This window comes from Acipenser ruthenus, chromosome 41 (assembly GCF_902713425.1).
Source record: "Acipenser ruthenus chromosome 41, fAciRut3.2 maternal haplotype, whole genome shotgun sequence".
Lineage (NCBI taxonomy): Eukaryota > Metazoa > Chordata > Actinopteri > Acipenseriformes > Acipenseridae > Acipenser > Acipenser ruthenus.
Window position 1 is genome coordinate 524,801 of NC_081229.1, and position 12,681 is coordinate 537,481.

The 12,681-nt window shown below is 43.6% G+C and overlaps 1 protein-coding gene across 1 annotated transcript in view; it reads left to right on the plus strand.

Moving 5' to 3' along the window:
• The window catches only part of LOC117434035 (IgGFc-binding protein-like), a 30,605-nt gene extending 17,990 nt beyond the window's left edge, over positions 1-12,615 (plus strand). Inside the window, exons 24-38 of the mRNA XM_059011130.1 lie at positions 76-643; positions 732-1,327; positions 1,786-2,356; positions 2,495-2,694; positions 3,105-3,246; positions 3,504-3,838; positions 4,339-4,909; positions 5,019-5,617; positions 5,796-6,363; positions 6,698-7,293; positions 7,700-8,270; positions 8,648-8,847; positions 10,341-10,712; positions 11,183-11,453; positions 11,992-12,615. Of these exons, the coding sequence (XP_058867113.1) occupies positions 76-643; positions 732-1,327; positions 1,786-2,356; positions 2,495-2,694; positions 3,105-3,246; positions 3,504-3,838; positions 4,339-4,909; positions 5,019-5,617; positions 5,796-6,363; positions 6,698-7,293; positions 7,700-8,270; positions 8,648-8,847; positions 10,341-10,712; positions 11,183-11,452 (6,159 nt within the window). The 3' untranslated portion in view covers position 11,453; positions 11,992-12,615. The remainder of the gene's footprint in view (positions 1-75; positions 644-731; positions 1,328-1,785; positions 2,357-2,494; positions 2,695-3,104; positions 3,247-3,503; positions 3,839-4,338; positions 4,910-5,018; positions 5,618-5,795; positions 6,364-6,697; positions 7,294-7,699; positions 8,271-8,647; positions 8,848-10,340; positions 10,713-11,182; positions 11,454-11,991) is intronic.
• The last annotated feature ends 66 nt before the right edge of the window (positions 12,616-12,681 follow it).

Genomic DNA, 12,681 nt, shown 5'->3' on the forward strand with positions numbered 1-12,681 from the left:
CTACATTCGTTAGACACTTTTTATTAGATTTCATTCCACAACAAATAGCAAACAATTTTGTCTCTTTCTTACCAGGTGGACAACCTTTGGGTGAACCTGCCCTTGAGCCTGGAGAACAATAGATTATCAATACAAGAGAAAGGCTGGAGCGCCATCATTCAGACAGGTTTCGGACTACAGGTCGCTTTCAACTGGCACAGCCGAGTGGCAGTCACTGTACCTGAAAGCTACGCAGGCGCTATGTGTGGCCTGTGTGGAAACTACAACCAGGATAGCAAGGATGACTTGACTATGAAGAACGGGCAGCTGACCAAAGTCCCAGCAGAATTTGGAGCAAGTTGGAAGACAGAAGACATCCCCGGCTGCAGTGACCAGTGCAAAGGAACGTGTCCGAACTGTGATGTCACTCAGAAACGTCAATATGAGACCAATGAATACTGTGGCATAATCACGGATCCGACTGGGCCGTTCAGGGATTGCCATGCCAAGGTGCCCCGTACAAATTTCTTTGATGACTGTGTGTTTGATGCCTGTCTTTACAAAGGCATGCAGTCTGTTGTGTGTAAGGCCATTAGTGGCTATGTCACCGAATGTCAGCAGGCTGGAGCCCAGGTTTATGAATGGAGAACAGACACATTTTGCAGTAAGTGTAGTTTTTATTTTATTCTTCTCTAAAAGGTATAGTCCTACTTGAAACAGTGTATGGATTATTTGAATTTTACTCCCCTCAGCTCCTGACTGTCCTAAAAACAGCCACTATGAGGTGTGTGCCAGTGGATGCCCATCCACGTGTGCCAGTCTCACCACTGGCACCCAGTGCGATGCTTTGTGCGAGGAAGGATGCCAGTGTAATGAGGGATTCATTCTCAGTGGAGTCCAGTGTGTCCCCATCTCCCAGTGTGGCTGCATGTACAGTGGCCGTTACTACAAGGCTGGAGAAATGTTTTTCCCTGATGGATTGTGCACGAGTCAGTGCACGTGTGGTGCCAGTGGAGCTGTGCAGTGCCAGCCAATCACATGCGGGGAGAACGAGGTGTGCAAAGTACAGAATGGTGTGCAGGGATGCCATCCCCTAGGGGAGGGGAAGTGCACTGCTTCTGGGGACCCACACTACACCTCATTCGATGGGCTGAAATTCGACTTCCAGGGCACCTGCACCTACACACTGGCAAAGCTCCTGTACACGAACGGCAGTCTTACACCTTTTGAAGTGCAGGTGGAGAACGAGAGCTACGGCAACAGGAAGGTGGCTGTCACTAGAATGGTGGTCACCAAGGTGAATGGCTATAGCATCACCATGGAGCAGAAGGTCCAATGGAAAGTGAAGGTAAGCTGAGAGGGAAGAGTATCTCTTCTGTCATGTTTTGTTATTATGCAGGAAAGCACTATTTGAGAGGTCCCGTCATTCAAAATACAAGCAGGAACATTGCGTGCCTGTAATTATTCCTAAATCTGTCATGGAGTTTCATGAATCTGGCATTTTTGTTGGATGCAATGAACAAAATATTGTATTTAGTCTAGAAACAACTTGTCCCTTTCTATACAATTAATATATTATTATTATTTATTATTATTATTATTTATTTCTTAGCAGACGCCCTTATCCAGGGCGACTTACAATTGTTACAAGATATCACATTATTTATCACATTATTATATATTTATTCAAACAATTCCCAATCAAAGAATCTGAATGCTTAATGAATCTTTCTGTTTCCATTCTTTTTTGTTTCCTCACAAGATGAAATATTTTCTTTGAATTAAAGTTATCCCAATAATTTTCAGGTGAATGGAATCAATACAAACCTACCCCTGAAGCTGGACGATGGGAAGGTTTCTGTGATCCAGCAGGGTAAAAACATCATCCTTCAGACAGAGTTTGGGCTGAAGGTTCTCTATGACTCGGTGTACTACGTGCAGGTAACCATCCCTGGCAACTACCGGAACAAGGTAGGTGGACTTTGTGGCAACTTCAACGGCAACAAAAAGGATGAGTTTGCACTGCAGGGTGGCGGACTCACAGAGAACGTCAATGCCTTTGGGGCCAGTTGGAATATATTCGTGGAAGGAGCCAAGTGCAACCATGGCTGTGACCAGGACTGCCCCCGGTGTGACGAAACCAAAAAGGCCAAGTACAGCACAGCAGACAGCTGTGGGATCATCTCCTCCACAACAGGCCCCTTCGCAGCCTGCCGCTCCATCATCAGTCCTGACATTTACTTTGAGAACTGTGTCTTTGATGTATGTGCCACTGATGGGCTGAGGGATATCCTCTGTAGGAATCTGGAAGCCTACACTGCTGCCTGCCAGGATGCTGGAGTCATCATCAAGCCCTGGAGGAACGATGGGTTCTGCCGTAAGCAATTCATTTTTATTTTTTTACAAAATATATCATGAGCATGTTACACTAATGTTTTAGTAGTGTTACATTTAAGTGTTTATTGATTTTTTAAAAAAAACGTATATCAACTATTTATCTGCATCTTATTTTTAGCAATGACTTGTCCAAAGAACAGCCAATACGAAGTTTGTGCGGACACCTGTGGCAGTGCTTGTGCAAGTATCATCACCCCGCTCACCTGCACATCTCAGTGTTATGAGGGCTGCCAGTGTGATCCTGGCTTTGTGTTTGATGGGGAGCAGTGTGTATCCTCTGGAAACTGTGGCTGTGTGCACAACGGGAGATACATGAAGGTCAGCCCCATTCCATGCTACATTCTTTCCTCACGATTTAAATCATTTTTCTGTGCTTGGTTTTATGTGGTGTCATTCTAAAATTACCAATTTCACCTTAAAAGAAAAGTCCATCCAAGACTTTAAAAAAGACTTGCCTTGAAACTCCATAGCATGATAATACACTATAAACTTTGAAGATGTTCTTTTACTGTAGTTGTTGAGTTGCCCTTCATAGATGACAGATGGTTTACAGAATTTATTAGGAATTGTTTGTAATTCAGAAGTACAATTAATTTGTAAAACAAGACTCCCATGCAGAGTGTGGTTTTAATAAATCCAGGTTTTACCAAGAGGTTAAATTAGCCACTGTGCAAACGGTTTTCTCCTGCATAGAAATAACTGTGATTACTAATTGCTTGTCCTTGCAGGCTGGGGAGTCAGTGATGTCTGTCGACTGCACCAAGAAGTGCACTTGCTTCCCCAAGGGGGTTGTGATATGCGAGAGCATTAGCTGTGCCACAGGGGAGCGCTGCCTTGTGCTGGATGGAGCGCAGATGTGCCAACAGGACAGTAAGTACAAATCCACGCATCTCATATTTAAAGATGCAACACTATATCCCTCAGCACATGGCTATCATCACACGTTACCCATCCCAGTACCGACAAGGCCCGATCTTGCTTTACTACATGAGTTTTCTGAGAGCACAGTACCTTGCTGTAAGAATAACCAATGCTGGTTTTTTTCAAAGGACTGTTCCTCTGCAGGTGTTATATTGTTTATTTTGAATATACCTAACATAGAGATCATTATTTTCTTGCTTCTGCAGTTGTAGACCTTTGTGAGAAGAAACAGTGTCAAACTGGAGAGCAATGCCAAGTAGTGAAAAATACCCCGGTGTGTGTCCCAGAATCCAAGGCTGAGTGTATTGCTTGGGGAGACCCACATTACCGCACTTTTGATGGGCAACTCTTCAGTTTCCAGGGCACCTGTACCTACACCATCGCCAAGACCTGCAGGGACGATGCTGATCTGCCCAGATTTAATATCGAGGCAAAGAACGAAAACCGGGGTAGCACACAAGTGGCCTACTTGAAATATTTCAATGTTCAGGTCTACGGCCTCGATATAACTGTGGCAAAGTCTGAAAATGGTCGTGTGAGGGTAAGAGATGCCTATAGTCATGATTTAATACGCCCCCCGATGGCTCAACCATAACCCTAGCCATAACCCTAAGCTCAGCCCTAACACTATTCCTGCTTCTCCTGAGACATGAGAATACATAAATCCTCTATACTTTCCTGCAACAAATCCCCAGTCAATCATCCCACAATTACATTTTTGTAGTAAAGTATATATGTCTCCCAAGGAGAAAAAAGGAGAAGACAATCACTGTATCTCAGGATGTCTATCTTTCAATGACTGTTGAAAGACATGCACCAAGACCTACAACAGCAGTTTTAGCAAGGCTGCAGTTGCCAACGTAAATAAAATCAGTCCAGTCCAAAACTGTTTGCCTCATAGTCTTTGCTCATCACAAAAGAAAAATAATAACAATGATAATAATAATAATAATACATTGCATTGACCTCTCATCCAGTGGCCAGCTATTCCTAAAGCATGTAACTTCGTTTTTTCCCCTTCTTTGTTTCCACCCTGTTTAGGTCGACCAGAATGTGTATTTCTTGCCTGTCACGCTCCAGGATGGCAAAGTGAAAATCTATCAAAGTGGAAATCGTGGTGTTCTGCAGACCGATTTTGGCCTCAGGTTAACCTTTGACTGGAACCACCGCCTCGCTGTGTCTGTTCCCAGTGCTTTCCTTGGTGCACTATGTGGGTTGTGCGGGAACTACAACGAAGAATCAAAAGATGATTTCCGCATGCCGGATGGGCAACAAGCCAAGAATGCTGTGTCCTTTGGGGGGAGCTGGAAAGTTGAAGATCATGATCCTGCATGCCGGGATGACTGCAATGGAGAGTGCAAAACCTGCGAGCCCAGTTTCATTACCAAATACCAGGGAGAGGAGTTCTGTGGTCTGCTGTCCAAAGCTGATGGGCCTTTCAGGGACTGCCATGCAGTCATCAAGCCAGAGCTCTTTATGGACGGATGTGTGTACGATGTGTGTTTGAATGATGGGTTCAGAGGTTTCCTCTGTCAAGCACTGAACACCTATGCCGATGCTTGCCAGGCAGCAGGAGTAAAAGTATACAACTGGAGAGAGCAGTCCCAATGCCGTAAGTATCTGTTATCCCTCGTTTAAATACACCTTTGGTGCTTCAGCTGTCATAGTTGGTGTAACATCTTTCTTTTGCAATCCTAATTGTTTCTGTCTTGTCCCTGTAGCTCTGACATGTCCTCCTAACAGTCACTACGAGTCCTGTGGCAGCGCCTGTCCTGCGTCCTGCTCCAACCCTAGTGCTTCTGTCAATTGCAAGCTGCCCTGCACCGAGACCTGCCAGTGTAACGATGATTTTGTTCTCAGTGCTGGAGAGTGTGTGCCCGTCAAGAAATGTGGCTGCACCTACAAGGGCCGATACTACCCACCTGGGGTGAGGCTGTGGTCTGACAATAACTGCGAGCAATCATGCATCTGTGACACAGGCACTGGCAAAGTGCAGTGCAGAAACACAAAATGCAAGTCTTTCGAAGTTTGTAAGGTAGTTAAAGGAGTAAGGGGTTGTTATTCCAACAAAAAAGCGACATGCAGTGCCAGTGGGGACCCTCACTACATCTCCTTTGATGGACGCAAGTTTGACTTCCAGGGAACCTGCTTCTACCAGCTAGCGGCTGTCTGCAATGCAACTGATGAACTGGAGAAGTTCCAGGTGCAGGTGCAGAATGAGCACCGAGGCAATAAGGCTGTGGCTTACACACGGCTCGTACAGGTCAACGTGTACGGCCACATCATCATCGTCAGCACGGACCATGCTGGGAAGGTTCAGGTGAGTGTTTGTGTCCACTTTAGTAAAGCTAGCAAATGACTGAAAACTACAGCATTGAATAAATGATAACAGAATATTCATAATTCCCTACAAAACATTATTCAAAAGATAGATGAACACTTTTTATTACATTTAATTCCATAACAAACAGCAACTGATTTCTTCTCTTTCTTACCAGGTGGACAACCTTTGGGTGAACCTGCCCTTGAGCCTGGAGAACAATAGATTATCAATCCAAGAGAAAGGATGGAGTGCCATCATTCAGACAGGTTTCGGACTACAGGTCGCTTTCAACTGGCACAGCCGAGTGGCAGTCACTGTACCTGAAAGTTATGCAGGAGCTATGTGTGGCCTGTGTGGAAACTACAACCAGGATGACAAGGATGACTTGACTATGAAGGATGGGCAGCTGACCCAAGTGCCGGCAGAGTTTGGAGCGAGTTGGAAGACTGAAGACATCCCCGGCTGCAGTGACCAGTGCAAAGGAACATGTCCGAACTGCGATGTCACTCAGAAACGTCAATATGAGACCAATGCATACTGTGGCATAATCACGGATCCGACTGGGCCGTTCAGAGATTGCCATGCCAAGGTGCCCCCTACATATTTCTTCGATGACTGTGTGTTTGATGCCTGTCTTTACAAGGGCATGAAGACTGTTCTGTGTAAGGCCATCACTGCCTATGTCACCGACTGTCAGGAAAAAGGAGCCCAGGTTTATCAATGGAGAACTAAAACATTTTGCCGTAAGTGTTGTTTACTTATTTTATGTATTCTGATGGTAAAACCATATTGATGTTGATAGTTGGGGCTGGGGAGTTGAAAGGTCACATTGTATCATGATTTGAATGAAATGAAAGAGAGAGAGCAATGTCCTGGCACCCATGATTCCCCAGACAAAACCAGGTTATATTATAATAATTCAATATTGGAGAAACAGAACCCAGAAGCACTCATAAAACCACAAAGGAAATGTAAAGCTACGTTAACAAAATAGCTTGTCCCTCAACATATAACTCACTAAATACAGGGCCCATTTGTCAACATTACACATTATTATTGTATTTTTTCTCCTCTCAGCTCCTGACTGTCCTCAAAACAGCCACTATGAGGTGTGTGCCAGTGGATGCCCATCCACGTGTGCCAGTCTCACCACTGGCACCCAGTGCGATGCTTTGTGCGAGGAAGGATGCCAGTGTAATGAGGGATACATTCTCAGTGGAGTCCAGTGTGTCCCCATCGCCCAGTGTGGCTGCATGTACAGTGGCCGCTACTACAAGGCTGGGGAAATGTTTTTCCCTGATGGATTGTGCACGAGTCAGTGCACGTGCGGTGCCAGTGGAGCTGTGCAGTGCCAGCCAATCACATGCGGGGAGAACGAGGTGTGCAAAGTACAGAATGGTGTGCAGGGATGCCATCCCCTAGGGGAGGGGAAGTGCACTGCTTCTGGAGACCCACACTACACCTCATTCGATGGGCTGAAATTCGACTTCCAGGGCACCTGCACCTACACACTGGCAAAGCTCCTGTACACGAACGGCAGTCTTACACCTTTTGAAGTGCAGGTGGAGAACGAGAGCTACGGCAACGGGAAGGTGGCTGTCACTAGAATGGTGGTCACTAAGGTGAATGGCTATAGCATCACCATGGAGCAGAAGGTCCAATGGAAAGTGAAGGTAAGCTAAGCAGGTCTTATTTTGACTTGTTTATAAAAGGTATCGACAACTGACAACAGTTCATTACATCATAAATGTAATAACACATGTATTTACTAAAGATTTGCATCATAGTAAAATAATCTACATGACTCAAAAAACTGATTTACATATCAATGATTATAAACACTGCAAGTGAGGAATGTCACAGTGAGATCTGTGTTTACTGATCCAAGTGGGGCATGATGTTGAATGCACGAAGCATATTAAGTTAAAACTGAATTGACAATAGCCAGTATAAATAAGACTTTAACAAGACATTGGAAAATTGGTTTTACCACATAAAAGCCAGTTGCACATTACTTTTTTATATATCTTGTCTGCATAACAACACTGGAAACTATACATTTCCCCTTTTCCACCACAGCTCAATGGGATCTCAACAAACCTACCTCTGAAGCTGGACGATGGGAAGGTTTCTGTGATCCAGCAGGGTAAAAACATCATCCTTCAGACAGAGTTCGGGCTGAAGGTTCTCTACGATTCTGTGTACTACGTGCAGGTAACCGTCCCTGGCAACTACCGGAACAAGGTAGGTGGACTTTGCGGCAACTTCAACGGCAACAAAAAGGATGAGTTTGCACTGCAGGGTGGCGGACTCACAGAGAACGTCAATGCCTTTGGGGCCAGCTGGCAAGTCTTTGTAGAAGGAGCCAAGTGCAACCATGGCTGTGACCAGGACTGTCCACGGTGTGACGAAACCAACAAGGCCAAGTACAGCACAGCAGACAGCTGTGGGATCATCTCCTCCACAACGGGCCCCTTCGCAGCCTGCCACTCCGTCATCAGTCCTGACATTTACTTTGAAAACTGTGTCTTTGACGTATGTGCCACTGATGGGCTGAGGGATATCCTCTGTAGGAATCTGGAAGCCTACACTGCTGCCTGCCAGGATGCTGGAGTCATCATCAAGCCCTGGAGGAACGATGGGTTCTGCCGTATGTAGATAACTGTCTTTTGTGGGGGGGGGAGGTGAGATCAACTTAAAGGTGTCATCAACCAAAGCATGTGTCTATTTTACTTTAATCCTGAGAGTTTTACCCACAGATGTAGCAGGGTTAGTTATAGTAAAAGTGCCTCCCAATCACCTAACCCTAGCAGATGTGGCCCTTACGAGGAACCCCCATATTGGGTTTGGGTGGCTTATTATTGCTGTTCTTTGAGACTTCCAACAAATGTCCATATTCAAGCCAGGTCGTTGCAAACACTGTTAGTGTATTTTTTTTCTTTTTATTACCGGAATTATAATTTGGATTATTATTTGCAAACCTTACTGTATTCACAGGGTGAGTGTTTTTGTTGTTCTTTATTTCAGCAATGACCTGTCCTGTGAACAGCCTATATGAGGTGTGCGCCGACACCTGTGGCAGCACCTGTGCCAGTGCCATCGCCGCCCTCACCTGCTCCTCCAAGTGTTATGAGGGCTGCCAGTGCGACTCGGGCTACGTCTTTGATGGGGAGAAATGCGTGTTGCTGAAGATGTGCGGCTGCGTTCACAATGGGAGATACATGAAGGTCAGTCCAGTTTTACATAACACTGTTATTCTAACCAGAACACTTATACATACACTCATATAAACAAAAGGCAGCTCTGAGCACTTTTAAAACATGTAGATCTCACTTAGTTTGTTTTCATACAAAGTATTATTTGACAATGTATTATTTATTTATATCTATCTATCTACACACACACACAAACACATCCTGTAATCACATTTTTCAAACCTAGCTTTTCGTACATTTAACATGTTTTGATTAAATGAAAAAAAAACATGAATTGTTGTTTAATGCAATAAATACACCCAACGTTTTAATTTTAAATTCTGCGTTATTATATACAGTTGTTTTAACGGTTTCAGAGTTGCTAAGGAGTCAATAAATTGAAGAAAAAAAATCTAGTGTAGTAACCACCGCCGAAATACCACCTTATGCCACAACAGTTCTGCGCAGGCTCGTTAAATGACATGTTACTTGTTGTCAAAATGAAACGTTGATCCAGTAACACTGCTCTTCAGTACAGTAGTACATTAGCAATAACCATTAATAAACATTAAGTAATGTTTACTTGCCTGAGCTCCGTGCCAGAAGAGATGCCCGGAACAGTAACTTCACAAGGAGGCCTCGGCTTTTTGTTTACTTGCTCCCACATTTCCGTTACACCGTATTTATGTATTACTAGCACATTAAGTGCAAGCTCTGTTAATTGTCTTTGTAGACAACAATAACTAAGCTAAACTTTCCCTACCGGAATAAAACCTGCCTTCACCGGCATTTATTTTACACCCGCCGGCCGAATGTGGATAAGCCGCACCTCGCTCTGAGGTAAACACACTGACGCGCGCCAACTCTCTGTCCTCCCCTCTGGACAGCGCTCTGATATAAACTCTGAACACAAACAGAGCACTGCGATTGGACAGGTTAAAGAACCAATCGGGCGACTGGAAAAGCAAGACGTTGCTATGATGGAAATAACTGGACATTGTCGTCTAATGTTTGGAGACGGGTCTCTGAGGCAGCTACGTTACAATATACAGTAGTGTGAAAATGCATTAGCAAGATGTGTCATTTATATCCTTTATATTGTTTTACTCTCCAGGTGAAATTACCCATGAAGTAAAAGACAAAAAATGCATGTTTTTTTTTAACCTAGTATATCACAAGGATGGAAATAAGACCCCTGTTGCATAGCAGTTTCACCAATTCCAGGTTTTACTAGCATTATTAGCTACAGTGTGTATAGGTAACAAGCTTAGTTGTGTCTTGTTAAACTCATAGTAAAACCAGAAATGGATCAACCTGCTGTGCAATGGGAATCTTACTCCCATCCCTGTATCATGTTTTACAGGTTTTTCTTTCAAAACTGCACATTTGAGACCTATAACATGAATTAGAGGGATAGACCCGTTGTAATGTTGTTATATTGATCACATCATTTTAAACAAATACAATGAAATATGTTGTTTTCCCATTAACTGTTCGATCCCCAAACTCTTTGCTTGCCCTTGCAGGTCGGGGAGTCCCTTGTGTCTGAAGACTGCACAGAGAAGTGCAAGTGCACGGTCGAGGGGTATGTAAGCTGTGAGAAGATCAGCTGTGCCCCAGGGGAGAACTGTGTGGTGCAAAGAGGAATCCGGACGTGCGGCCGCACTCACGCCAGCTGCAACCTGCTCTCCGTGGGCGGGCTCACCACGTTTGACAAGCTGATGACCATGCTGGGGTCGAACGGAAAGTATAAGATGATCACCCTCTGCGACGGCTCCCAGACTCGCTTCGAAGTCACCGCTGACCTGAACCTGGCTGCCCCGACACCGATAACAAATGCTGTTTACTTTAACTATGAAGCCACGTCCATCGTTTTGAAGCCAGATCTGATGGTTCTGGTGAGTGCAGACTAATGCATTATGAATCAAAGGGGTCTAGACTAGACAGGATTATTGAACCGCACCCCTGTGCTTGCCATGTCGGCTCCAGCTGATCTCTATAGTTTGTACTATAGAGCCTTTTTGGACAGAGATCTGCAGAATAGTGGATTATTACTCTGACACAATGAAGTTAATGCAGTAGAAAAACACTTCCTCACATACAGGTCATTTTACTTGAAGAATTTGTTTAAAGCCGAACAGTATTTATTATGTCACAATAAGATATTTCACAGGTAACTCCTCAACTTCAAACAGGCTTATCAACACATCTGAGTAACTGCAGTAAACCGTTAAGAATGATTGCATAAAAAAAACAGCAGAACATTTATTTTTCTACTTATTTTTTTTTAATGCCATAAGTTTGAACAACAGTGTTGACAGTTCAGAGGCTGTGCGAGGCTACAATGCACTCTGCTTTACATCTCCAGGTGAATGGACAGCAGGTGGTGTTACCAGCGCATGTAGGAGACATTTCCATCACGGTGTCCCAGGGAACTGTCGTGATTAAGCACAGCTCTGGGATTGAGCTCAAGTACTGCAGCTTCGGTAATGTGAAGGTGACAGTGAGCGAGTCCTACGCCAGCCGGCTCTGCGGCCTGTGTGGAAATTTCAATGGGTTGATCCCTGATGACCTGATGATGAGAAGCAGCTGGATTGCAACCAACATCTTAGCCTTCCACACAGACTGGAAGGAGTGAGGTACGTTTCTGAATGCGTAAGCAAAGACTGGCACCCTTTTCATTGTCTGCAGATTATGTTTGTACTGCAGTTGGGGTGATATTCACAAAGCATTTACCACGTGTCATGTTTACACCAGTTTTTATGTATGTAATAAAAAAACACTGATGTTTGAAAAGCTTCAAATAAAATGTTTGCTGTTTTACAAAAAGAGGGTGCAAACTGAACAAGGTGGTAAATGTTTTAGAGTATGGGCCTGGTTTATTTTTTTATCTGGGGTAGTTATTACGTAATTTGTTGGTTGTTTGGTCCTGCCTTTCCAAGTTGAGATCATTTTTGGGGCAAATCCCAACTATGAATAGAATTGTATCTAAAATAACAGATTGAGGATAAAAAAGCAATGAAGTGCTGGAGAACATCCTCGCTTCTTCATGTCTCGCTCTAGTCTAAGTATCATGGTGAGGTTTTTATTCACATGACATCATAGCTCGTTCAAAAGGGACACCCCTCTCAAGCCTATGTTTGCATGTTGTGAAACCATTGTCTTTGTGTTTTTCAGGGCTATGCATGAAGCACTGAGGCTGGAAGTCAAGCACCCAGCTCATCACATTCTTTATTCTCTTGGTGTGGTTTTTCAAATACTGCTTATATATAGGTTGAAGTTTGTTGTTTAAGCGTCAGTCATAGAACCATACAACTGTGTTGTTAACTACGTTTCACCTTAGTTCTGCTCTGTACCATTTACCCATTTTGTAAAGCAAACATTAATGGCTAGTCTTTTTGGTGTATTTTTTTATTTTTTTGGATTTGGTGTTAATTTCAATGTACTGTAGATTGACCTATTCAAAGAACCTTAAGGACTGTTTAAACTACATTGATCATGCATGTTGAACAACGAGAATAAACTTCCAACTTTCTCAAAAACAAAATTTAAAAACAATTAAGATTAAAAATAAAAAGTCTATACAACGGTTGTGTGAATAGTTCTTGTAAAAGTTTGTGAATTGGGTCCACAGTCTTACAGTCATTTACTGCCCTGTGTTTACCTCTATGCTTACTATACTGGGGTCATCATTCTAGAGTAACATTTATTTTCATCTCCTTTCCAATGTAACTGTAACACAATCACAGTGTATCTTTTTCAAGGAAAGAAATAAAAAAAATGTCTTTTAAATGATCAAAAGTGCATTGTGTTACTTCTTTTGGGAAGTTATTTTATTACGTTTAAGACTTCTGAACAACTTGAAAT